Source organism: Acipenser ruthenus, chromosome 19 (genome assembly GCF_902713425.1).
Source record: "Acipenser ruthenus chromosome 19, fAciRut3.2 maternal haplotype, whole genome shotgun sequence".
NCBI classification, from domain to species: Eukaryota; Metazoa; Chordata; class Actinopteri; order Acipenseriformes; family Acipenseridae; genus Acipenser; species Acipenser ruthenus.
Genome location: NC_081207.1, coordinates 29,110,314 through 29,134,959, shown reverse-complemented (window position 1 = coordinate 29,134,959; position 24,646 = coordinate 29,110,314). Strand labels below are relative to the sequence as shown.

General features: G+C 39.3%; 1 protein-coding gene across 4 annotated transcripts; it reads right to left on the bottom strand.

The window, feature by feature from the left end:
• Positions 1–714: 714 nt before the first annotated feature.
• LOC117424271 (adhesion G-protein coupled receptor G5-like) lies at positions 715–23,772 on the bottom strand. Of its 4 annotated transcripts, none has more exons than XR_009307801.1 (15): positions 18,250–18,423; positions 12,337–12,438; positions 10,651–11,091; positions 10,112–10,184; positions 9,145–9,271; positions 8,462–8,593; positions 7,494–7,607; positions 6,207–6,252; positions 5,686–5,786; positions 5,049–5,164; positions 4,482–4,750; positions 3,898–3,988; positions 2,626–2,894; positions 1,985–2,224; positions 1,169–1,306 (listed from the first exon to the last, which is right to left on the bottom strand). XR_009307801.1 is itself a non-coding variant. In XM_058992754.1 (14 exons), the coding sequence occupies exons 2-14, from the start codon at positions 12,398–12,400 to the stop codon at positions 1,179–1,181; spliced, it is 1,971 nt and encodes a 656-aa protein (XP_058848737.1). In that variant the 5' UTR covers positions 12,401–12,438; positions 23,609–23,772; the 3' UTR covers positions 715–1,178. The 4 variants fall into 4 exon arrangements, 2 of the variants coding, with proteins under 2 accessions (XP_058848737.1, XP_033896368.3); XR_009307802.1 differs by having other exon boundaries at positions 1,187–1,306; positions 2,002–2,224; XM_058992754.1 differs by lacking the exons at positions 1,985–2,224; positions 18,250–18,423 and adding an exon at positions 23,609–23,772 and having other exon boundaries at positions 715–1,306.
• Between the last annotated feature and the right edge of the window lie 874 nt (positions 23,773–24,646).

Genomic DNA, 24,646 nt, shown 5'->3' with positions numbered 1-24,646 from the left:
TGTGGAAAAAGAAGTTGAGAAATGATCGCCAGTGCCGTGGAAACACGTTGATTGTACAGTAGCTCTTTGGTAATACAGTCAGTATGTTGTGAAATGTTCCTTCAAAAACCTCCCCTTAGTTCTCCCCAAGACTCCCTACCCGGGCAGCGCTCAGCCAATTGTGCGCCGCCCCCTAGGAACTCTCGGTCACGGTCAGCTGTGACATAGCCTGGATTCGAACCTGCGATCTCCAGGCTATAGGGCACATCCTGCGAGGAGCGCCTTTACTGGATGCGCCACTCGGGAGCCCCCCTCCCCAAGACTCTTAACACAGTGTAAAAACAAAACTCTGAATTTACTATGAACTCCAGATCGAGCAGAAAGGTGACTCAACAAGATTAATTTGTTTAATGTGAAAAACTGTATGCATGCTAGCGTTTCATTCACTAGACTTGAGGACTGATTTCAATAATGTTTTCTTTAAAGGGTGAGAATCAACTAAAAAAAAAAAAACATTTCTGAAACAGGATTACTGCACTGAACCTGGTTTAAATACTCTACATAGACTTTAAATAAAATATTCCTAAAAAAAAAGTCATTGTGAAACAGGCCCATTGTGCAGACAATACCGGATGATGGGCTTTGCTGTTTAGAATTGATATACAGTTATGGGTGTTTTCCACGGTTCCCATTGAAAAGAACAAATCTCTGGAAAAATACGTGGACAACAACATGTACCATACTTATAAACTTTATTAAAATATATATATTATTAAGACAACAACCATTTTTATTCAAACAATAACTGAAAAATAAATTTAATTTACACAAATAATAGGTAAAACTTAACAGTGAAAAAACTAATAAAAATGTCCCCCCGTCCCCCACCGTTAAACAAAAACATTTATTGCATGTAGAATGTTAGATAGCTTAAGACAGCATACCGCTGATAGAAAAGAGAAGTAAAAGGCCTCAGCACATTGCACAACTAAAGAGCTTTAAAAATGCTGAAACGGAATCTCTTCAGTCGGAATTCTGGGGCTTGATAATGCCATTTTCTGCTTGTGTGTTTTAAGGGTTTAACAATGTATTTCTATTCAAATGCTATCATATTTACTATTGTAGGCCTAGTGGCAACAGATGCATTTAACACACAGCGTAGCATGATCTCTGCTGAAGATGCACATGTGCTTGCACTACTAAGAGTTCAGTGATTTCGATTCTGCAGCATTACTGGATGAAGAACCCAACAAAAACTTGCTTGACCTGGATCCATCGGTGCCTTGTTTGGGTCTCATAAGGAAGTAACGCACACAAAGGCAGAAACCTGCAAGAGACAAATAATGGGGAAAATCAATGAGTTTGAATTGGGAATGTTTGAATAGACTCTGTACTCTGCTCTCTCACAGGGATCTTAATTATGGGCTCTGCACAGCAATGCTGAACAAGTACAGTACATTTGACCAGTATAAGTGTAAAGGATGCTTCCATAACAAACAGTCTATAACAGTTGACAAGAATATCATACTTTATTTCATTCTTCACAACTTGCTTTTTCGTTAAGTAGCTTTAATAATTTGTTCCTGTACCTTTTTATGAGGTTTGGAATCTTATTATGGTGTGTTTTTTTTAACAATTTTTGATAAGGCTGTGAAGCGCTTTGCCTACGAGTCCAGGAGCTCCTCTTCAGTTCTCGTTCCTGCCATAGACATGCGTAACATCGTCATTTAATTAGCAAGCACTGGCGCCATCTAGTGTGCAGGTGTGCATTACAAATGGAAATTGATCTAAAGTTCAAGACCACGAGTTGTTGCTGGCTCTTACTTTTATAAAGACTCTTGGCTGATCTAGCCAACATTTGACATGTCTATGGCAGACACCTGGAACTGAAGAGCAGCCCCTCATACAGCATTTAAGTCAATTTAAAAAGTGAAAGAAATTAAATTACTGTAGCAGTATTTAGTCCATGTAAAAATATAGGACACATTGCAAAAGCTTAGGAAACCTTTAAAATCACCAGACCAGGGGGCTCCTGAGTGGCACATCCAGTAAAGGCACTCCACGTGGAGTGCAGGATGCGCCCTATAGCCTGGAGATCGCCGGTTCAGGTCCAGGCTATTCCACTGCCAGCTGTGGACGGGAGTTCCCAGGGGGCGGCGCACAATTGGCAGAGCGCCGTCGGGGTGGGGAGGGCTTAGGTCGGCAGGGTGTCCTCAGCTCACCGCGCACCAGCGACCCCTGTAGACTGGCCAGGTGAAAAGAACTGGATGACTGACGGCACGTTTCGGAGGACGCGTGTGCTCGTCTTTGTCCCTCCCGAGTCAGCGCGGGAGGTGCAGCGGTGAGCCAGGCTTAAAAATGGGGTATTTCAAATTGGGGAGAAAATGGGGTAAAAAAAAAAAAAAAAAATTGGCTATTCCAAATAAAAAATAAAAAATCACAAGGCCAGTCGTCATTAACCCACTAAGTGCCATTGTTCTAATTTGAGAACAGTTTATGTCATTTTTTGAAGCATTTTTAACTGACATCTATACTTGTTATTTTAATTTTCTCTTTACCTTTATTGTTAAGAAAACTTACTTTTGTCTTTATAAAGTCTAAATGTAAAGTATCAAACTAAGCTGGCGATGTGAATGCTGTACCCACCTTGCAGGGAGTTTAGGATGGTGGATAACAGCTGTCCAGTAAAGGTGAAGGAGAAGAAATTCAGCCCCCAGGTGGTTCCAAACAGACAGGTGAGCATCAGCACCGAGGAGACCAGCTTCCAGGAGCTCCTCTCTGGAGTGCATTTCTGTTTCTCTGCATGTTTGATCTTGACGACTGTAACCACCAACATGGAGGTACTGAAGAGGAAAATCACAGCAAAGTACCCAACGTTTGCGATGTAATGGACCAGCGGTTCCAGTATCCAGCACCTGTTTAACAAGAATACAAATTAAAAATCCACACGCATATCAATGAGCCGCCGCTCCACTCTTGTATCTTTCTTCTACTGTATTTGATGGGACTGCTGGTGACGCAGAGAGGTTTTGGTAATGCTTTATATTGCGTGGCATAAATTAAATAGATATGCAATTGCATATTAAATTAATATTTAATAAATATGCAATAGCTGGTTTCTTGCTAAATGTTAACCAAATGTCGATTGAAAATGTAATTGCATATCACGTCCATTTATATTACCTTTTGGTACCCTTGAAAATATGTAATAACTTCCCATTGCTTACATGTTTTTAATTGAAAATACAGTTAAACTGACTTAAATGTTAATAGAAAGTAACAAGGAATAATTGAATGTAAATTTTATTGCATATCTATTAAATATTAATTTAACAATAATTTAATATGCAATTGCATATCTATTTAATACTAATTTATGCCACGTAATACAACGCGTTACCAAAGTTTCTTACAAGATGTTAACCTTATTAACGTTTACCTCAGTAAATGAACACAGGAATGTTGCCATGGTTTTAAATGTGCTTTACCATACCTCTCTTTGCTTTATGAAGCTTGCCTACAGTTACAGACAAACGTTTACTTCACCTAAATTTTAGGATTGAGACAATTAAAAAAAACAAAAAAAAAAACTATATGAACACAATTTCGATCATGTAATCAATAAACTACAAAATGATATTGCAAAATAGTCTACCGGAAGCCATACTAGGAGTACAGCATTTCATGTTAAGGTTTTGAAATGTCACATATGGAAAACTACAAAGCGTTATGTAATTCAATCTGTTAATGTAACATTATTCAGCAAACTGTGTTAATTATAGGGTGATGCAAAACACCTGGCCATAGCCGTATGTTTTACCATGCTTTCACTATAGCAAACCTGTATGAAGGGATACACTATACATGTCCTTGTATTGTTAGTTATTTATATCAAACTCACTGGTGAGTGGGACTTACATTGTTGTTTCAGTGCCTGTTGAGGATGTGATGAGATACGAACCATAAAACCCCCCTGAAGCTAATCCAATGGCAAGAGCAGCAGGGAGAACTGTGAACGCAAACAAGCAGAAACACTTTTTAAAAACGGCGAGGTTTTTCCAGAGCTCCAAAAAATAAAATACCTTGTAGGAAACACTGCTAAACGTACACTGTAAACACCAATGATAGAAAACACATCACACTTAACCTGGTAAGAAATGAAATACAGGGTGTCTATTCAATTCATTTACACAGAAGAAGATCTATTTATTATTTGAACTGGCATCCTCTCTGGAGTTGGTTGGTAATACAAGTTTACCAGGGTAGTTTTGCATGGTATTTTTGCAGTTTTCCCATGCTTTTCCCATGATTATACTATGCATTCACCATAGTTTATCCTGGTTTGCCATGTTTTTTAATATGCTTTACCATACCTCTCCGTGCTTTACAATGCTTGCCTATGCTTTCACTGTGTTTTATTACACTTTGCTATGCTTTTACTATGGGAAAACATGTACAAGGGTAGGGTTCTCCCTTTCAAATGCACTTGCTTCTTTACTTACCAAAGCCCGCAAGGCAGAGCTTGAGCATGTATTGACTCGTGTACGTGCTAAGCACCTTACACAGCAGCCTGTAGACATTGTAGGCTTCGATTGCCATCCAGGTGAAGGAGCAGAGCAGGGAGTAATGCAGCATGAAGGCCAGCAAGGTGCACACTCTTTCATTACACAGAGAAGCCAGAGTCATATTTAAAAGAAAGCTGACGTTCAGCAGGAGCAGAGCCACGGCTAGGTTCATGTGGATCAAGCTGGATTTGTTGGAAGTGGATTTCCTGCAGAAAAAAAATGAAAGGATCAGCAGTTTGCAAGGAATTGAATTGGCAGGAAAGTCATGACATCATTTCAGTCTGCAACATGCAACTTTTGCTGTAGTCTTTATAAAAAATGTGACATACCTATATCATGGTAACAAAAAACAGCTGCTCTATTTAGTGTAGTCAAACCGCATTACATCAGAGACCACCTTGTAAATGAACTTGGATCCTGATCTCTATAGAAGGAATGCTTCATACAGTTTGCAATGCTGCAGTGAAGTGGACTCCCGACACTCAAACTGATTAAAACAAATACCTCTGACACAAAAACAGCCCGATAGTGAGAACGCAGCACAAGGCAGAGGTCACACATCCGATGTAGGTGATGTGTGTCTGGGCTTCCAGATTGTGCACAGTCTTATTAGAAATTTGCTGCAATAGAAAAAAACAAACAAAGTGAAACTCGCAAAGCTCCTAACCACAGACAGAAGATATCATTAAACTGAACATCAGTTCCCACTTGTGGTAGCTTCAAGTGTTGCTGTTCATGATTCTCTGCTGCCACACACACAGTTTCGACATAATGATTTATGATATAATGCAGCTTGCTGTGTTGCCTGATCCTGCATGTTCTTTAACCACACTGTACATTCAGCACAATCTATATGTTGTGATGAAGCACCACAATTTACCAACACACACTGGGCCCGATTCTCAAAGCTGTTTAAACTGACATTAGGGTTTTTGTTTTCAGGAAGGAAATTACAATTAAGAGTTACAATTCTAAAAACAAATAAGAAAAAAGCTTAAAACTACTTCCAAGCCCCTGCGTCGTTTAATTCTTGTTTGGTACAGTAACTTTATCAAACTTTACTAATGAAACTTGCATGCATGCTACTACAGTTATCAGATGCATAAACGTACCAATACAAAATCTAAATGATTATACCTACCAACAGCACTGCAAAATAGGTCAAGTGATCGCAATGACATGCAGTTTGAGTGTCACTCTCCAAAGTTTTACAACCGGATTCATTCCAAAACATTTTCCCTTCTGAAACAAAGATTAGTTTGTTTTAATTGAAGGAGCAATCTATAGGTTAGCGTACATGCCATTTAACAAGCTGGTTACATTAAGTACCAATTGCACAATTAATGTTGTAAAAACAAACAAAATGGTGATTTTAGTTCAAACATTTTGTTGGACCACTAAAAACTGAAATGCAGAGCTAAAGATATTCGGTAATCATATTATTTTTTCTAAACAACAAAATGTATCTCTTCCTTTTATTTAGCACTGATTCAATCCTTCCACGGACGCAGGAAAACCCACTCTTGAAAAACTATTCATTCTGAATGTTCAAAAAGCATTAGGACACACAGCTGTAAATGCACAGAAACTCGGCGCATTATCTACCAGTACACAGACATTTCCATTGAGGTTAAAATACATGTAACAGTTATTTAAAATTACCATGTGGCAGCCCATCCCAGAAAACACATGTTCTCGTCATATTCTCCTAGAAAGTAAATGAACAAAATAGCGTTAACTTCTATTACAGGCTTTTTACTGCATCAGTGTTTGTGAATGCACTGCTGCTGCTGGCCTCTAGATGGCCCCATTGAGCTACACACGATTGTATCTCGGTTTCACTATCAATAGCAGCACCAAAAAAGGGTGAGAGTGCACTACCTCTGCTATTTCAAGACTGTACAGTTTGGAAATAATGTGTCAGGTTCTTCATTTCTGCAGCCTATTTGTCAGCGGTCAATATAACTCCAGCCTCCACTCTATGTCAGATCTAAATATCTAACAGCAGACCTTACAGAACCTGAACTACAATGACTGGTAACGTAATGAAAACGTCTTGCGAGTACAGTATGCTGTATAATAATGCAAAAATGTATACAATAGGAACCGGTAAAAGTGACCATTGTAGTAAATGAGAAGCAAACAATTGAGAATCAAACAACTTGCAACGGCTTAAGAGATCGCAAATTGTATTATTTTGTAGTTTGATTCTAGTTAGGTACAAAAACACTGTCTTTCTGCTTTGAAAACAGTTAATACTATAAAACTCTATAGAGGTACACTGCTTGAGAAGCTCAAGTAGTAAATGGATGCAGTTATACCTAGAACTGGAAAACAGTTACATAAGTGTCTGGAGCCGAGGTTAATTGCAAGTAATGGCTGCAGGTCTACTTGAACCTGGTACCCCGAGAGGACCCATTGAGAGACTAGTGCTCTGGGTCTGATTCCTACAGTGAATGCATTGCAGTTGTTGTGTTCGAACCTTCAACTGAGAGCTGAATTACTGCACTAAACAGAAAAAGAGATCCTTATTTAGACGTGACATTATACTGGGCCTTTGATGTGGTTTACAAAGACTATACTGCTGCCATAAATAGGAAGTAAAAACTCCTGATGTGGGAAGTATGCATCTGTGTCAGACAAGACAGCTCGTGGACGTTTCGTATTCTGTGTATTTGAAATGCACTTGGAGATGTGCAAACGCTGATATTTATCCTCTTGCAATCATATTCCTATTCCTGTCGAACCCTAGCACACAGTGCCACTGGCATCAGTGTATGCCTTTTTGATGAGGTTCTCATTGTCTTGCTTCCACTAGCCCTTTAGCACACATTTGACTTTCTAAACAAGATCATTTAAAACCTAAATTGCACCATCTACAGATACATTTAAATAAGTACATTTATAAACTATTGCAACTGGGTTTATTTAAAAATGGTGGACACTTACTGGTTGCTTCTTGTGAAAAAAGGTAAAAACCACTGGCTCAACGAGGCCTGCGATGACTTCGTTTTCAACCGTCAGCCCAACGACATCCCCGTTTAAAATCATGCTGTTTTTGTCCTGCAACATGTACAGCGTTGAGGTTTAGTGCACACTCTTTATAGGCGCTATTTGCAATACCTTACTAATATGGGAACTGCAGCAGTGAGCACTGTTCCCTCAAAACTCTAGAAGCTACAAGTTATGCGAGACTATGACTTCGCCTGTCTGAACACACACCTGATTGAACCAGTTTAAAAGAGTGAACTAAGGGGAAGAAGTACGGTTAACCTTTGAAATGTCCACCACACAGTTGGAAAAATGAAAGCAATTGTTATTATTATTTATTTCTTAGCAAACGCTCTTATCCAGGGCAACTTACAATTGTTACAAGATATCACATTATTTTTACATACAATTACCCATTTTACAGTTGTTTTATTTTTTTACTGGAGCAATCTTGGTAAAGCACCTTGCTCAAGGGTACAGCAGCAGTGTCCCCACCGGGGATTGACCCCACAACCCTCCGGTCAAGAGTCCAGAGCCCTAACCACCACTCCACACTTGTAGCACACTCACTTCCTTTTGCCGCTGAGATAAGGTACAGGGCTAGACAGGAAGCATTTTGCGCAATATGTATAATATATATAAGTATATGTATAACCATACAGTGTGTTACATTAGTAGTTATAAAGACAGGGATGGAAATAAGACTTTTATTGCATAGCAGTTTCATGCATGCCAGGTTTTAATAGGAGCTTGGTTAGCCACTGTGTATAGATAACAAGCTCAAGCTCATCATTAAACCCACAGTAAAACCAGGGGTGGATCAAACCGCTGTGCAATGGGAGTCTTATTTCCATCACTGAAGAATTATATAAATGTATTGTGAATTCAGTAACATGTTGGGGGAGAGATGGCTGCAGCTACATTACCTGGAAAAGGCTGTTGTTGTTATAAAATGAACAGACAACTTTTGGTGCTTTCCGTGCCCTGGGTTTGTTTCCCAGCAGAGTGGGGGGGATGTACACGGAGGGGGGCTTGTTGATGCCAGGGACACTGTCTTTCTGTAGAACAAGGAGAGGGGCCGTTATCACTGTGTACGACTGATGCCGTGTGACGGAACACAGGTTCCCCATCACTGAGGAGGAGAGTGTTCAAAGAGTTACACAGCAGCAATCTTGGGCTTCTATAGCGCTTTTCACAGCCGAAGATACTGAGAAGCGACTGTCAAAAGTCCCAAGAATCACCTTCTGACTGGCTTGAATGTTGTGAGCAGGCACTCTAAAAATGTTTAATCACAAACTCTGCTAAATAGCACTTTGTGCTGCAGAGGTGGCTGCACTACAGTAGCTACCTGCTCAATGACTGCAATGCACCCTGAGACATTACTAGTGACTGCTCACCACAGCAATGCACTATGACCGTGCGTAAACCAGACATGTGCCAAGCGTAACCTCAATAAGCCCTGGCTTTCACAATGCTCTGCCACACCTCCCTGTGAAACACCATGCTTTCACAATGCTTTCTACTCTCTCCTGTGCTTTTCCAATGGCATGTGAACCTTCTTGCACTTCTTAATCTATAATAAAGTGCGATCTAGAAAATCCCCTCTTACCTGTCGCACCACGGTATTGCCCTTAAAATCAGGTTCCAATATAAAGGCTGTTGTCTGGATCCCACAGGGCAGTTCGAAGTGTTGCATGTCTCTCGTGAACTTTGACTGCATCAGTAACCTCTCCAACCTAAAGGGTAAGACACACAGAGGATTGAAGAGATGGAACCCACACCCAGTGCTTCATTTCATATTCCATTTCCACAGCACCATGCAAATGCTGAATACCTTTAAAAAACGATTTCACATTTAACATGAGAGACCCACAAATTTGACCCAAATTAATTTCCCACATATTTCAATGATCCACCCTCTTTGCAGTAACAGCCCATTGACAGGTACGATTGGAACAAGTGTGCCGGTAGCGAACAGTATTTTCACAGTGTCTCTTCATCACCACTATTCCTTTTGGTTTTTGAAGTATAATCTTGCCCATTGCTTCTTACAGTATTTTCTGTGCCTCAGCCGCAATTTCCTGCTTGCTGATAAACCTCAGTATTTCATAAAAGGTGGTGCTTATCTTAGCATTTTGCAGTCTTTGATAGGTGCCACACTCAGACTTTGTTTTATTAAACATATCTCACAATCCAAACACAAGACGGTAGTGGAAATGTGTGTGTCTACAGATAAAACTACCTTTCGATACTATGACCATACCTTACTGTTCTGATAAAGAGAAGAACACACAATGATATTCTGTACTAAACAGCAGATAAAATAATTTCAAATAAATAATGATACCAGATGACTGAAGCTGGGAGCAAACATTGCAATCAGGTGTATATTCATATATAAAAACTTTTTTTTTTTACTCTTGTTTCTTCCCAATTTCAAAGGCCTGATTTGGATATCAACTCACTGCATCCATCCTCTTATTGATAAAGGAGTAATGATATTTAATGATAAAAATGTGTAGTTGTTGAGTGACCCACATAGTTAATTAAAGAAACTGTACTGGAGCCACACTTACTCATCCTCTCGCCCCGATTTCATAGCTGTTTGTCCATTTCTGGTGTTTAACAGGTCTTCACAAACCGCGTTGTCTGTAATAAACATAGTAATCATAAAGCATGACAGAAGTTTCAGTCCAGTTACAATAGGGAGTCATTTTAAGATAATCTAGTAATAGCTCAGCCCAGATATATGATGCATGCATGTGACAAGGTCAGCTAGTGTCAAGATTGAGGTTACTTTTCACTCATGCATACACTAGATATTTTATATAGCGGTTAGGAAACTCGCTTGCTTGCTTGCTTGCAGTGTGCATGGCCTTTTACACCACACAGCGGGCCAACGCATTTTTACAAAGCATTAACTCAAGAGTTATTTTATTAAGCAATTTGCAGCAGGTTTTGTAACAATATAGTTAATTATATAATTTAAGTTAATTAAAGACTGGAGTAAAAAGTTCTGAAAATATACTCCAAACAGTCTTCTAATAGTACAGTGTTGAATTGTGTGCTGGTATAAGTGTTAGTTTTAATGCTGGTGTTAATGAGGCATGCTTACCACATCGATCGCTTTCCCCTTTGAAGATATATAATTCCTGGGCATTCTCTTTAATAATATCTCCACGTACACTTCCATTGAGAATCCCAACATCTTTACTGCCACTGTTCTTGTTTAAGGATAAGTCGGTGCAACAATTGGTCTGCGGAGTCGAAGGACCACAGAGAGTAAAATTTCTAGTTGTGTTGTATTCGAGCCGCAGTAAGTCCAGGAACCCGTCCCAGTACACACAGAAAGGAGTCTCCAGCCCTGAGACCTGGGGCAGGATGATGCTGGATGTGTTCACACAGCTGATAGTGAGCTCTCCTCCAATGAACAGGGTATCCACGGTGCTTGAGATGCTCAGACCGTGGCAGCCTCGCGTCACGTTCAGCTGGAGCTTCTGAGTCTCATTGCTGTGCTTTCTAACACCACAGAATTGGAAGTCTCTTTCGCATTTCCCTGTTGAGATGAAAACGAACAAACAAAAAACACTTTAGATCGAACGATCTTGCACACAAGATGCACCTGATCATTGTGTTTGAATGGTACCTGTTTTACAATATTTATGTTTTCTTCTCTATTAATGTATTGTGAGATTGTAATGTAATAATGTATTATATCCACAGCGACCAAAGGGGATATTGCTTTTGTAATTACATTGCTGGAAACAGTACTGTAGAAATGTGGGGTGGCCTTTGTATTGAGGTGGCTAGCAGGCAAGGTTATACTGTATAAATAATAATACAACACAAGCATATTATTTTAATAGCACAACGTTAACCTACTGTGAGAGCCAGATTAAGTAGATTAAGTAAGGATTCAATAAACTTTCCCCTTGCATCTGGTTATTAGTCATTGTTCTTGTGCGCTGTATATATGTGACCAGCACTTTGCTGTTTCTGCCCCCACTGAAGTCACACCTCTACACCCACGACCGCTCCCCCATGCAGCTAGAGCAATGCTGACACATCGGGGAGCTGCTGCTTCAGGAGAGATTAGCGCAGGGAAGAAAATCACCCAAATAATAGAATATTCATGAACAGCATGCAAAACAGTAGTAGCCTTGCAAACGATTCAGGGTTTAAATGACTGAGGAATGGCACCAGAAATGTTAGAAGTGCATGCCATTTTGGTTTGACTGTTCTTATCACAATACAGGGATGGAAATAAGGCTCATGTTGCATAGAAGTTTCACCCATTCCTGGTTCTAATACAAGCTTAATTAGCCACAGTGTGTATATAACAAGTGCACGTGTGTCTTATTAAACTCATAGTAAAACCAGGAATGGATCAAACTGCTCTGCAATGGGAGTCTTACTTCCATCCCTGTAATATATATTTTTTTGCAAAGCAATAGACTTTTCAAGGAAGAAAATGATATCAATAATGTGACATGAGAATCATGAGAAATCTACCACTTTCATTTTTATTTTAATTGTTCATTTATTCTGCATTCAGCAAACCATTGTGTTATGGTTTTAAGTGGTGAAAAGTGACAAACACCAAGAAAAAGAAAATATTGATTCACCATTATTATATGAAAACTAAATATACTGATAACAACTTTAAAAGAAACAAGGAACTAAAAATGTATTTAAACAATTATAATCTCCCCTGCTCACACAGGCACCCCACTCCCCCTCTCCTAATATCTGACCGCTCCCCTGCACGCCTGTCCAGTAGAGATGGGTGATTATATCTTACCGTCATTCAGAAAGCAAACAAGAAGTAGAAATGTACAAATCCGCCCCAATGTCACTGAGCACATGATCTCTCCTGTGGGTTCTCCTGCTTCCACACAACAATCTGAAACACAAAAGATGTGCTATGAAATATTTACTACAGGATTTAGAAGATGTGTCTCAGTGTGATGCAAAGGGTTATTAATACCCAGGGTGAACTCATTGTAAATGGCACCGAATACCAAGTGGCATCAACCAACTCACAACAACAACATCATGTTTTGTACCTTTTTTTTATATCAATACGGTTTATGTAAGCCATGTTACACTTGAGAATACAAAACTGGTTGTTACAATATCAGCTAGTCTGTGTTATCATATATATATATATATATATATATATATATATATATAGAGAGAGAGAGAGAGAGAGAGAGAGAGAGAGAGAGAGAGAAAGAGAGAGAGAGAGAGAGAAGAGAGAGAGAGAGAGAAAGAGAGAGAGAGAGAGAGAGAGAGAGAGAGAGAGAGAGAGAGAGAGAGAGAGTTTAATAAGACACACATCTGAGCTTGTTATATATGTGGCTCATACGTTAATTGAGCAAATAACATCCCAGCATGCTTAGGGTCATGTATAAAAATGCTGGACAGGCCTGGTTGCCTATAATTATGGCTAGCATGGCTGCAAGAGGAGACCTCAGTGACTTTGAAAGAGGGGTGATTGTTGGGGCGCATTTGGCAAGAGCTTCAGTGACCAAGACAGCTCAACTTGCTGATGTTTCACGAGCAACGGTGTCTAAGGTGATGTCGGCATGGAACTCCGAGGGAAAGACATCATCAGCAAAGGGCAACAGTGGTCGGAAGCGCATACTCCAGGATCGTGATATCCGTGCATTAATTTGAAGTGCAAGGCAAAACAGACGAGCAACTGCAGATCAATTGACTGTAAATTTCAACCTGGGGCGTGAGCAGCCAGTTTCATCAAAAACGGTCCGCCGAGAACTCCACAGAGCAGGATACCATAGTGACCCAACGCCCTATTAAGTGACTTTACATTGGTGTTTCCATTTTTTTGTTCACTACCTATATATAAATATATTTATAATTAAGCCTGTCCACCTAGACTGACAACAGGAACTTAAACGAGTGATTATCACCCTGCTCGTAATATAACCTTTGATACATATGTACAAATTTTCCATCCTTCTAAACCACGGAGGTATGTGGCTGGCTACTGAGAAGAACTCAGTTTGCACAATACCAAGTTCTTGTTTTGAACTAACAAATACAGAGAACAAGTTTGAAAATATGGTAACACTTTACATTGTGTCTCTAATTACTGTGTCTTTATTTAGTAGTTACTTAGTAAATACATGTGTACTTACACATAATAATCAAGTTATTATGCATAGTTACAATGTACTTAATATGTAACTCTTTTTGCACTAAATAAATATCCCTATCCCTAACCCTAACCCTTTTCTGATACAATTGTGTACTACCATATATTGTGCAAAAAGATTTACACATGAAGTACATTGTAATTATACATACTGACATTGTAATTATGTGTAAGTACAGACGGATTTATTAAGTAACTACTAGGTAAATACAGTTATTAGAGACACTTACGCATCTACACGACAAATAAATTATAGTGTGAGGAAATGGATGTTGTTTCTGAAAGTGGTAAAAAATCTTGTTTGGTGAGCAGATGGCTTACAGGCTGTAATGCAAGACCCTGGGAACATAGGGCCCCCACTAGCCCCCCCCTACACACTGCAGCAGGTGAACAGAACCAGAAACAACGGCAGCCATATCGCTGCTTACCATTTATCTGTCTCAAACTCACTGACCACAACCTCAGAAATGTGTCTGGAATACAAAGCAGCAGAGAAATGCTGTTTTCTTTGCTGAAAAACAGCAGTTAAAAAAAGACGAAAAATATCTGTGGTGTCCTTGAGAAATGAGACGAAAAATAAAAGGAAACCATATATTTTGTGTGGTCGATCTGTTGAACAACAGAATGCTACAGATCAGCAACAGTTGCCGGATAAGGTAAAGGGAGTAAAAGCATAACAAAGCTGACATTGTACCAGGTCAAACTTAGGTTTCAAGCTATAGCTGGCAGTATTTACATGACTGCTTGGTATTTACTATTCAGCCTCCAAATATATATTACATGGCAAACCAGCAGAGAAAATGAAGGAGTCTTTTGTACTTTATCAGAAGTTTTACATGAGCATCAGCATTGATGATGCAATAAAACAACTAAGGACACAACCTCAGTGTACCTCATAGCTAGTGACGGCCATGCTCTTAGTAACACAGACACTCATCAGTTGTATTTCTCTGTACTGGCGGAAGGCCTGATTAATGTCAATCAATCAATCAAAACCGGCAAGAGGCTCACACCACCACAGCAAACAACATCAAACACAATAAATAAGGAATACAAAATAACACATAATCAATAATAATTATAAGGGTGGTCTTAACCCTACTACAGTACATGATAAAGAGCAAATTAGTATATTTTCAATCACATCCTAGTGACCATAAAACTCTCTAAGTACAGCTAGTACACCAGAGTGTAACCATGACCATGTCCCCATGCAACCAGGACTTAGTGGATGAACAGGTGGATGAGAGAGAGAGAGAGAGAGAGAGAGAGAGAGAGAGAGAGAGAGAGAGAGAGAGAGAGCGAGAGAGAGAGAGAGAGAGAGAGAGAGAGAGAGAGAGAGAGAGAAATTTAGTGTCACAAAATATTTTGGTCATGCTTTATTGTATAGGTCACTTGCTAACATGTTAACAAAATCCTGTGCAATTTTTGTTAATAGATAGTTAACACAAAATGAACAACATGTTTTAAACAGGTTAGTAAGCTAGTTCTATACAGGGTGTAATCCTGTGTGATTCTGTGTAATAAAGTTTTACCCCTGCTTAATATTCTCTAACCACAATACACATTGTTAAGCTGGTGGTCTAGGAGACCAGCAAACCAAAATAACCATCTATTCTCACCGATTATTTTTTTGCACATTGAATAGGTAGAAAGAAAAAGACATTTCATTTTATTTTTCAATTTAAAAATGATTTGAAAAATAAAACCAGTTTCTATTATTTAATGTACTTATTTTTGTGCACTATAACCTAACCCTAACCCTATCCCGAGTCTAAGGTAAGCAACTTCTTAACATTTAAAAGTTACATTTACTTTTTGTCTTTTATTATTATTTATTTATTTCTTAGCAGACGTCCTTATCCAGGGCGACTTACAATTGTTAGCAGATATCACATTATTTTTACATACAATACCCATTTTTACAGTTGGGTTTTTACTGGAGCAATGTAGGTAAAGTACCTTGCTCAAGGGTACAGCAGCAGTGTCCCCACCGGGGATTGAACCCACAACCCTCCGGTCATGAGTCCAGAGCCCTAACCACTACTCCACACTGCTGCTTTTAAAATCCTCCTTGCAGATCCCTGAGCTTCTAAATCTGTTTTAGAGCTCTAATGGTTTGTTACAGTGTAGTCACTAAATTACAAAAATCCATCCTTGTATTTAGCTCACTACTGCATAACACACATTGATACTAGGATCTCTACTACATATAGATCTGATATTGCTGATTGACTCATCAATCTTCACTAGAAATATTTAACGAATAAGAAAAGTCATTGATAAACTGATAACTTTAATAATCATTTTAACAATGAACTATTTTCCAGTATCGGATGCTCGTCTCGCATACAGGGGTGGTGACCTTTGGGTGACTGCATTGTGTAGATGTATGTGGGCGAGTGTTTGTTACTCATATACAAAGTTCCAGTGCTGCAGCCGTCTGTTGTATTGTGAGCAAGTCCTGGGTTATGGAAGGTACAGCTATAGGTAATACAATTACAAATCTGATGTAGATTTTTCTTACCCATTTCAGAAACTCTGTGTTTTTTCCCTTGCATTAAAAAAAGATGAAAATACCAATTTGCTCCCATGATGAAATCATTTTTGCTGCCTATCATTATTAAGGCTTCCTCATTGTTGTGTTTGTTGTGTCAATCCAGCACAAAGAGTCTGCCTCACAGAAATCTATATGCTATAGTTACTTCCAGATGGTATTGTGTTAACAGACCTCGCTGGACCAGTTTTATCTAGCACTGCTGTTTGATTCTAAAACAAACAGCAACACTTTACACTCTAGTTACTAAAATACATGTGTTACACATAAGTACAATATTATTACACATAGTTACAATGTGCTTAATGTGTACATCTTTTTTTAACAATATACAGAAGTACACAATTGCATCAGAAAAGGATTAGGGCTAATGTTAGAGGAAGACAGATCGGATTGTATTGTTCATCTGTAGTCTACAGGCCACACTGTTTTGAATGCATTTAAAAGATATTTCGGTTTCTCTCAGTCAGACATAAGAGAAATGCACAATGGGCTATTGTTGTAAGCCTAGACATGCTATGCTATTGTATAACATGTCTGGATTTGTCCAGTTTCTTCCTGCGGATTATATAGGTAAGAGCATGATAGCAAGACTTCAATAACGTTTTCATGTTGGGAGTAAAGCTGTACAGAGTATATTCTCGAGTGCCTTGCATGCTGAGGGACAGGATGGTGGTTCAGAGAAAGATATTTTAGATAATGAAGGTGCCGTTACAGAAATCTCTCAACACCGCAATCTTCAAAAACTATAAGCAAAAGAAATGGAGCGAAGAAAGCACATGTTTTGGCTTATGCCTTTATCAAGATAAGTGATGAAGGCAACAGCCCAAAAGATTCCTCTACTGTATTATGTCTTTATTGCTGAATTCTTCATCTGGTGTTTTAAATTTACACACTGGGTTAAATCAATTTAATTGTGTACCAAGGTTATTTAAACTAATGTTTTCTGTGTTTTATCCCCCTCCCAGTCACAGCTGTGCCAACCATTCACAACAGGGACATTCTCATCTATTTATATTTCATCTTGAGTTCAGGGAAATGTCAACTCTGAATTCAAGCCTGCATCAGTCTGATATGAACACCCTTACAGAGGTGAAACTTCCACCATGCATAACCACCCAAGAAGGTTAGAAGGGTTCACTGAGCCCTCCATCTCAGCACACTGTAACAGACGGACAGCATACCTGCTTAACCATCCACCAGGAAACTATACATAATAGCCTGTGCAACCGAGCAGGGCGGGTCGACCTTCATTTCCATGGTAATACTCAGGCTCCCAAAGACTATCGCTTAACTAAACATGTAAAGGAAAAGCAAACAGCTAACGTTACAGAAATAGTCAGACACACCTGCCGTGCACGAAGGAGCTTCTAAATTGACCTCTAATTATTTTAATTATTTATTTGAAGCTTTGATCGGATCAACATTTTTTTTATTTTTTGAGGAATTTTGAAAAGTGTTAGTCCCTTTCCAGTAAGATATGTTTGCAAGGTGTTTACTCTATTCTTATTTTAAAATACATAGAAACTGGTAAGAGAAATGATATGCACAACAAAGATACATTTTTAACAGAATAAATAGCTTTCAGGAATAAATAAATTAGCTTTGGGAACCACTAAGGGCTCACCTACAGGGAGGAGTGGGCTCAGCTTAAATAAAGGTATCAGCAAATAAAACTGCACTGTATATATCTGACATGTGGTCTGGTAACAGCTTATTCTCCTTTACTGAACAACTAAACAGAGACATTCTTAAATTAGATAAAACATTGTATTGCTAATGCTTTATAATGCAGGTGCACCAGTACCAGTAAGATACAGAAGTATTACCCTTACCCAAATCCTATGAAAAGTATGACACTGTAACAGAAAAACACACTGGATATTACCTCATTAATTGCTATAAATATTTATATTATTAATCTATCAAAAAACATCACTATATATACTATAATGATCAAAGACACAACAATTCTGTACCTTTAACAGAGCTCCTTGGCTTTCCCCCTTGTTCGGCGATGCGTTCAGAATTGAATGGCAGGAAGGGGCCAGGAGCCTATTTTCATTAACAGTAGAGCAGTGTTTGTCCCAAATTGTTAAGAGAGTGAGCGAGCTGCTGGCTGCTGAGAACCTCCCCTTTAACCTCAGTGCCAAGAACGTTCCACCCACAACAGAGCAGCAGAGCTGAAGCTAGCCTGTGGGAGTCCCTGCTGCACACTGCATGGGCATACAGCTCTTATGAAACGAAGCAGGTGCCTTGAGGACCACGAGATTCAACAGAAAATCCCAACCATTAGCATGTGGCAAGGGTGTGTGGCACAAACACATGGCAACTTCTGTATTCTCGTGGTCTGGGAAAGTAACTGTATGAGTGTGTGTGCATGCTTGCCCGTGTGTGGGTGTGCGTGGGAACCGAGTTAACAAGATAAGTGAGATACTGTATGGGGTTTGTGGCAGAGCAGGGCTCTGCCCTTATAAATACTGGCAGGGATGGGGTTAAATTCTCCTCCCTGCCCAGGTTTATTGCATCAGGTGGGAGCAATCAATTATTCAATTAACACCCAGCCACCTGGCATAAAGGAGGCCTCAGCCTCTCATTAGGGTGAGAGTTCCAGAAGAAGGAGATTATTTGAGGAAGCAAGGGTGGGGTGTCTTTGTGTGCTGGTTTTTGGGTCATTGTTTGCAATCCAGTGAAGGTAATGCTCAGCCTGGAGGCCTTATTTTTGTAAGTTTCATTTTGTGTTAATTGTCTGTGTTTTAGAAACCTTTTGTTTGGCCCTTGTGCCGGTTTATTTTGTATTTTTTGTTTATTAAAAGCTTTATTTTGAACTTTTCACACTGTCTCTCAGTCTCAACCTCTGTCACAGGGTTCTTTTAATCTTCCTGACCACTGCAGTGTGGAAGGTAGTGGTTTTGAGCAGCTCAGTGGGTATAGTGCTGGGAAACATTGTGGATGATGGTGGGTTTGAGTCGTTCAGCGGTTAGAATGCTAGGCTGCTGTGTGGAAGGCAGTGGTTTTGAGCAGCTCAGTGGGTATAGTGCTGGGAAACATTGTGGATGATGGTGGGTTTGAGTTGTTCAGCGGTTAGAATGCTAGGCTGCCGTGTGGCAGGCAGTGGTTTTGAGCGGCTCAGTGGTTAGTGTTGGGCTGCAGTGTTGAAGATGGAGTGTGTGACTAGCTCAGTGAAGAAGTTAAGTTGCAGTCATTACACCATATTATTATTAATTAGTCATTTAACAGACTCTTACAGGGACTAAGAGGTGAACTCATCACAACTGCTGCTGCAGAGTCACTTACAATAGGACCTCGGTTTTACGTCTCATCCGAAGGACGGAGCACAAGGAGGTTAATTGACTTGCTCAGGCTCAGAAACAGTTAATCAGTTGCTGAGCGGGGATTAGAACCAGGAACCTCCTGGTAGCAAGCCCTTTACTTTAACTACTGGACCACCAAGCCTTCTATCTCTCTATCTCTCTATATGTGTATTAGGAGTTAATTGAAGACTGCAGGAAACAATGAAAATACTCCCTGTGGTATTCTATTCAGTGTTATACTACATTGTGTGTTTCTTCAGTTTGTTCTTGAAGCATGTACAATACTTTGTATTTGAATGAATGCGTCATTGCTTTGTGGTAAGTTCAGCATCACACAGCAGACACTGCACTGTAGCGCAGCACTTTTACAAAATGGACTCGTCACTGTGTAAGAGGGTCAAAAGGGAAAAGCACCAGTCTTTCACATACTTATTTGGCACTGTTGTATGTTTTATTATTTAAAACTGACACGTTGATTTTATTAGGGCACTTTTTATATATTTGTGTCTGATTTGTATCATCTTCACTCATTCCCACTCTTTAGTTATACAGCTGATACACACCTGTAGGACTGCTTAACCATCTAAAGCAGGGGTCTCCCATCCTGGTCCTGCACGGCCGGTTCGGTCCTGGTTTTTCTTCCAACTGTACCCTAAATTGAGTAATTGAAACAATAAGCATGTAATTGGTCCAATTAAGTAATTTAGGGTACAGTTGGAACAAAAACCAGGCAGGACACTGGCCCTCCAGGACCAGGATTGGAGACCCCTGATCTAAAGGGTTTCTTCTAATACAGCAAACCACATGTAAGTATTTCGTCTTCAGAAAGTATCTTTGTGCAGTTCTACTGATTGGAATCAATTAAGCCATTGTAACATCATCCGGGTCTAGTAACTGCTGGGCCAATCCAGTCATCTAATCACACATGTTTAACAGGCACTGTATTTATATAGGGGTCCACTGAAGCACTGGGGTTGTGGTTTAGACAAAGTGGGGCCTATTTTAATGATCTAAACACTGGCAGATCTAAATACCGCCACTCTAAACTATCAACATTAGCCGAAAGACATTACAAAACATCCTATGTTTCCAACAACAGCATATTTAACCCAGTTGAAAAGTGTTCTGCAAGCAGAAGCTGACATGCTCCAAGTGATGGCCGGGAGACATTCCTAGTGATAACGAAGTATCTGACCATTGACTGTCTGTATTAGGAGAATGGGCAGATATTTAAAGAGCTGTCTTTATCTTGTCAAAGCACCCGTACATACATCCGGATCTTTACATTAGTATTGTATTTTGGGACGTTACCAAGAAAGGCAATGAATCAACCTGTGGGGAAAACACCAATGGGATTTCAAGCTAAAGGATGGCAGTACAGTATTTAGATCATTAAAATAGACCCCCTGTATGTATTCACTAACAACACAGACTGTATGCTGTTGTCAAGGTGCACAATTATTGAGTGAGACAGGTCCCATTAAAAGAGACCTGTACGGGTTATAGAATATATTACATTAACCCTAAGTCTGTAAGCTTCACTTCTGCTATTTCGGGCCAGCTCTTAAAGCAGATAAGGACTGTGAACTGCAGAAAACTGACATGTCATTCATATTGGGCATTTCCCCTTTTCTGTGTAACAGCACAGTCAGAATGAAATGAATGGTGTGTTTTGCATTTACAGTCTCATGTGACTACATGAGACTTTAAATACTTTAAATAATAGTAGCATGTAACATTTTACTTTCAGAAACTATTATTATTATTATTATTATTATTATTATTATTATTATTATTGTTAGCTGTAGTAGTAGTAGTAGTACTAGTATTAATACTATTACTACATTGAATGAACTGAATTTATTAGAACAAAGAGGAATAAGGTGAGACTTGATTGGGGTTGACATAATTAACCCTGACCAATAGTTTAAGCACAGCACAGCAACTACACCAGAGGAAACAGCTGAAAATAAAGTGGAGACAGACTTCGGACAGACAGAGTGGTGAGGGTATGGCATGGGTTACCTCACCATGTTGTTGATGCTCAATCACTGGGATCCTTTAGGAACCAACTTGACAAAGTATTGAGATCAATCATTATCTCACACAGATATGCATCTCAATTCCAATGTCACATGTTCAAGAACATCTGGGTTACAGTCATTATTTATAGACACTTTTGTCCTGTGGTTGATGTCTCTGAAACTCCACTGTTATCTGCATTACTCTCACAATAACTCCTGGTCTTCTCCTTCTATTACAACACAGAGAGGTAACAAATGCATAATACAATATTTTCTGTATTAGTCATTGAGCTAATTCAATATGCATCACTGCAAAGAACGAAAATGCAGTGGAGCAATACAGACAATGATGCATGCATAATGAATTCATCTTTTAGTGCACCAGCCATGAACTACAGCACAGTCATAACAGGACAGACAATGGGGTGGGAAGTGGGCGTCTTGAGGCTGTGCTGTAAAAAGTGCACTTTGTTTATGGTTTACCATGAAAATGTATGCAAATATGGGTCTTAAGCAAAAATAGTACATACAGCAAACAAAATAATTTCAGTAAATCTAATATTAAGATTGTAATTTCGTAGGCCGCACATTTTTCCTGTAAAACCGATGCACACATTATGGTCCTGCTATTTTTTTCAAAATGTACTGATTTCATTGCTGAAACAAACTAGTGACATATCTGCAGGAAGCGATCAGCTCTGAACAAAATACCAATAAAAAAATCAAATACAAATGTAGTGTAATGTGTCAGATCTTTGAAGAGATGACAACACATGTTAGGTTCAAATTATTGTAGCTTTGCACATATGAATGACGTTTTTAGGAAAATAGACGATTCCTAATGCTTCACTGAAGACTTACTGGTATACTAGTCTGAAGCATTTGTCATTGAATTTACAAAGTGTCTTTCAGTATTTCTAAAGATATCTGCAATCAATGAGATTTGGGCCCAAAATAATATTTGTGTGTAATACAAGTCGAGGTGTGTATAATACAGGGTGGATGCTTTTTGAAGTCAGCTCTCTATTCTCCTCTGTGTCTAATTTATGACCTAGTTGACAACACACTATTTAACTGACAGCACTCGTTTGGTTCCGTTGATAACATTAATTTGCATACCACGATCTTGATAATGTCTATCTGGCAGCAGCAGCTTTGTATTATATTAACATTTTAAGTTTGAATTTGGTGCTGTTTCTAATTCTGGATTTCTTGCTTTATTTTCCATTCCTGACAGGTTTGGGTTTAATAAATAACGCATTAGCGTTATCGTATAGTGTGACTGTTGCAGCTTTAACCCCAAAAGAGTGTACAAATAAAACAAATAAAACAAGAAAATAAAAGTAAAACTAAAACCCTTCTCTCCTCCCCGTCTTTGTTTCTACATCTCTGAGCCTCAGACGGCTACCATCTTACACAACTCCTTTAAACTTCCTCAGATGGGATTAACCTCTGACAAGCATGTGTGTCTTTATGTTTATACACGGAGTACTGTCCTAGAGGATGCAACTGCATGCATGTATGCAAAGGGGGTTTCCAAACTAAACCGCACAACCAAACTGCTTTATTTCACTGTTCTTTGACGCGATTCAATAACATTTTAAAATAAATAAAAACCCACACCCAATAAAACAAACATTGAGTTTAATGTAGAATATTTGAGAAATAAATGTAGGCTGAATTAAAAGTACTATATTGAACCAGACAACAAAAAGTACTTCCATACTGTGCGTCATCCCTTTATTTCTGTAGAAAATACAATCTCTGCTTTCCTCTCACGCTTCTGCTGCACTTTACAGGAAACAGCAACATAGAAAACTAGGGCAGCAAATTCTCACCTGTTATATATAACTCAGTTTGCTTACCAAAGAAAACCACAATGTGGACCTCACCCCGTGCATTATTACACCTATTCACAGCACGTACCACACAGTTCTGAAATTTGCAGCAACTGCTGGTGCCCAGCGAAGAGTTGCAAATTGAAACAAATATTTACTGACCTCTTACTGGTCCACCAGGAAGTATATAACATGCCAGACAAGGTCCACAGCAAAAGGTTTAGACAGCATTTAACATTAGAACTGTACGGTAAGGGATTTGAAAGATTTTTCTCTGAGCAGCTTCTTCTCTGTGTCCTGACCCAGCACAACCAGCCGAAAACAAGCAAACTACCAGCTCGGACCAGCACACACCAGTGCTGTGCTCGGGAATTGTCTGATTGATTTATTTAGTTTTACATATCAGATGCAGTTGTGGTGTTCAGAATCATAGATCTTATTACGAGAATATAATAAAGGGCTGTGCAATGAGCACCAGTGCCGTGCATCGCACAATCTAGTGCACTGCTTGTCTGCTGTACCTTCCCCTGTTTCTATCTTGTTATTTACTGTCCTCCTTATCTCGAAGACTTGGTGATTCCCTATCTTCCTAGCCATATCACAGAATGCTGATCTATTGGTGATTCCAAAAAGCTGGTTAAAATCCTGCAGGGGCAAGAGCTTTCAGTTTCTATTCACGCTGCCTGTGGAATTCTCTACCAGTTAATTTCAGGAAAGGTGACACAATTCAATAGTCCAGATTGAAGACGTATTTGCTTAAGTGCGCTTTTTCGTAGGAACCGATTATAACCACAGGCCCATTAGTGATCGTTTCATTTCAAATGTGAAGTGACCTGAGATGCCTGGACATTACGAGGGCTATATATATATATTTGGGTGTGGAATACAGTTTCCTTTAGGACACATTAAGGACAAATTGGATGTGATGTTCTAAACCTAAAAAAAAAACAAAACAATATACTGTACAGGCCATGTAAGAAAGAAAATTAAACCCTGGGGCTGTGCTTCCATCTGCTGGCGGGAGGGAGGTATTGCAAGCTTGCACCGTGCTTTTAACAAGGTCTGCCATATCCAGCAGCAAACACAGAAGCGTGAAGTTTATAAAGCACTTTGCACCAGTAAAGAAATACCCCAAAGCCCTATATAATTATTAGAAGCAGTACTACAAAGTTACAGATAGAAAATAGCGCTAGATAAAAC

Coding starts and splice junctions, on each gene's coding strand:
- LOC117424271 (XM_058992754.1), bottom strand. CDS start 12,400: ATGTGCTCAGTGACATTGGGGCGGATTTGTACATTTCTACTTCTTGTT. Junction 9,272..10,111: donor AAATCGGGGCGAGAGGATGA/GTAAGTGTGGCT, acceptor CTTACCCTTTAG/GTTGGAGAGGTTACTGATGC. Junction 5,787..6,206: donor CTGGGATGGGCTGCCACATG/GTAATTTTAAAT, acceptor TCTTTGTTTCAG/AAGGGAAAATGTTTTGGAAT.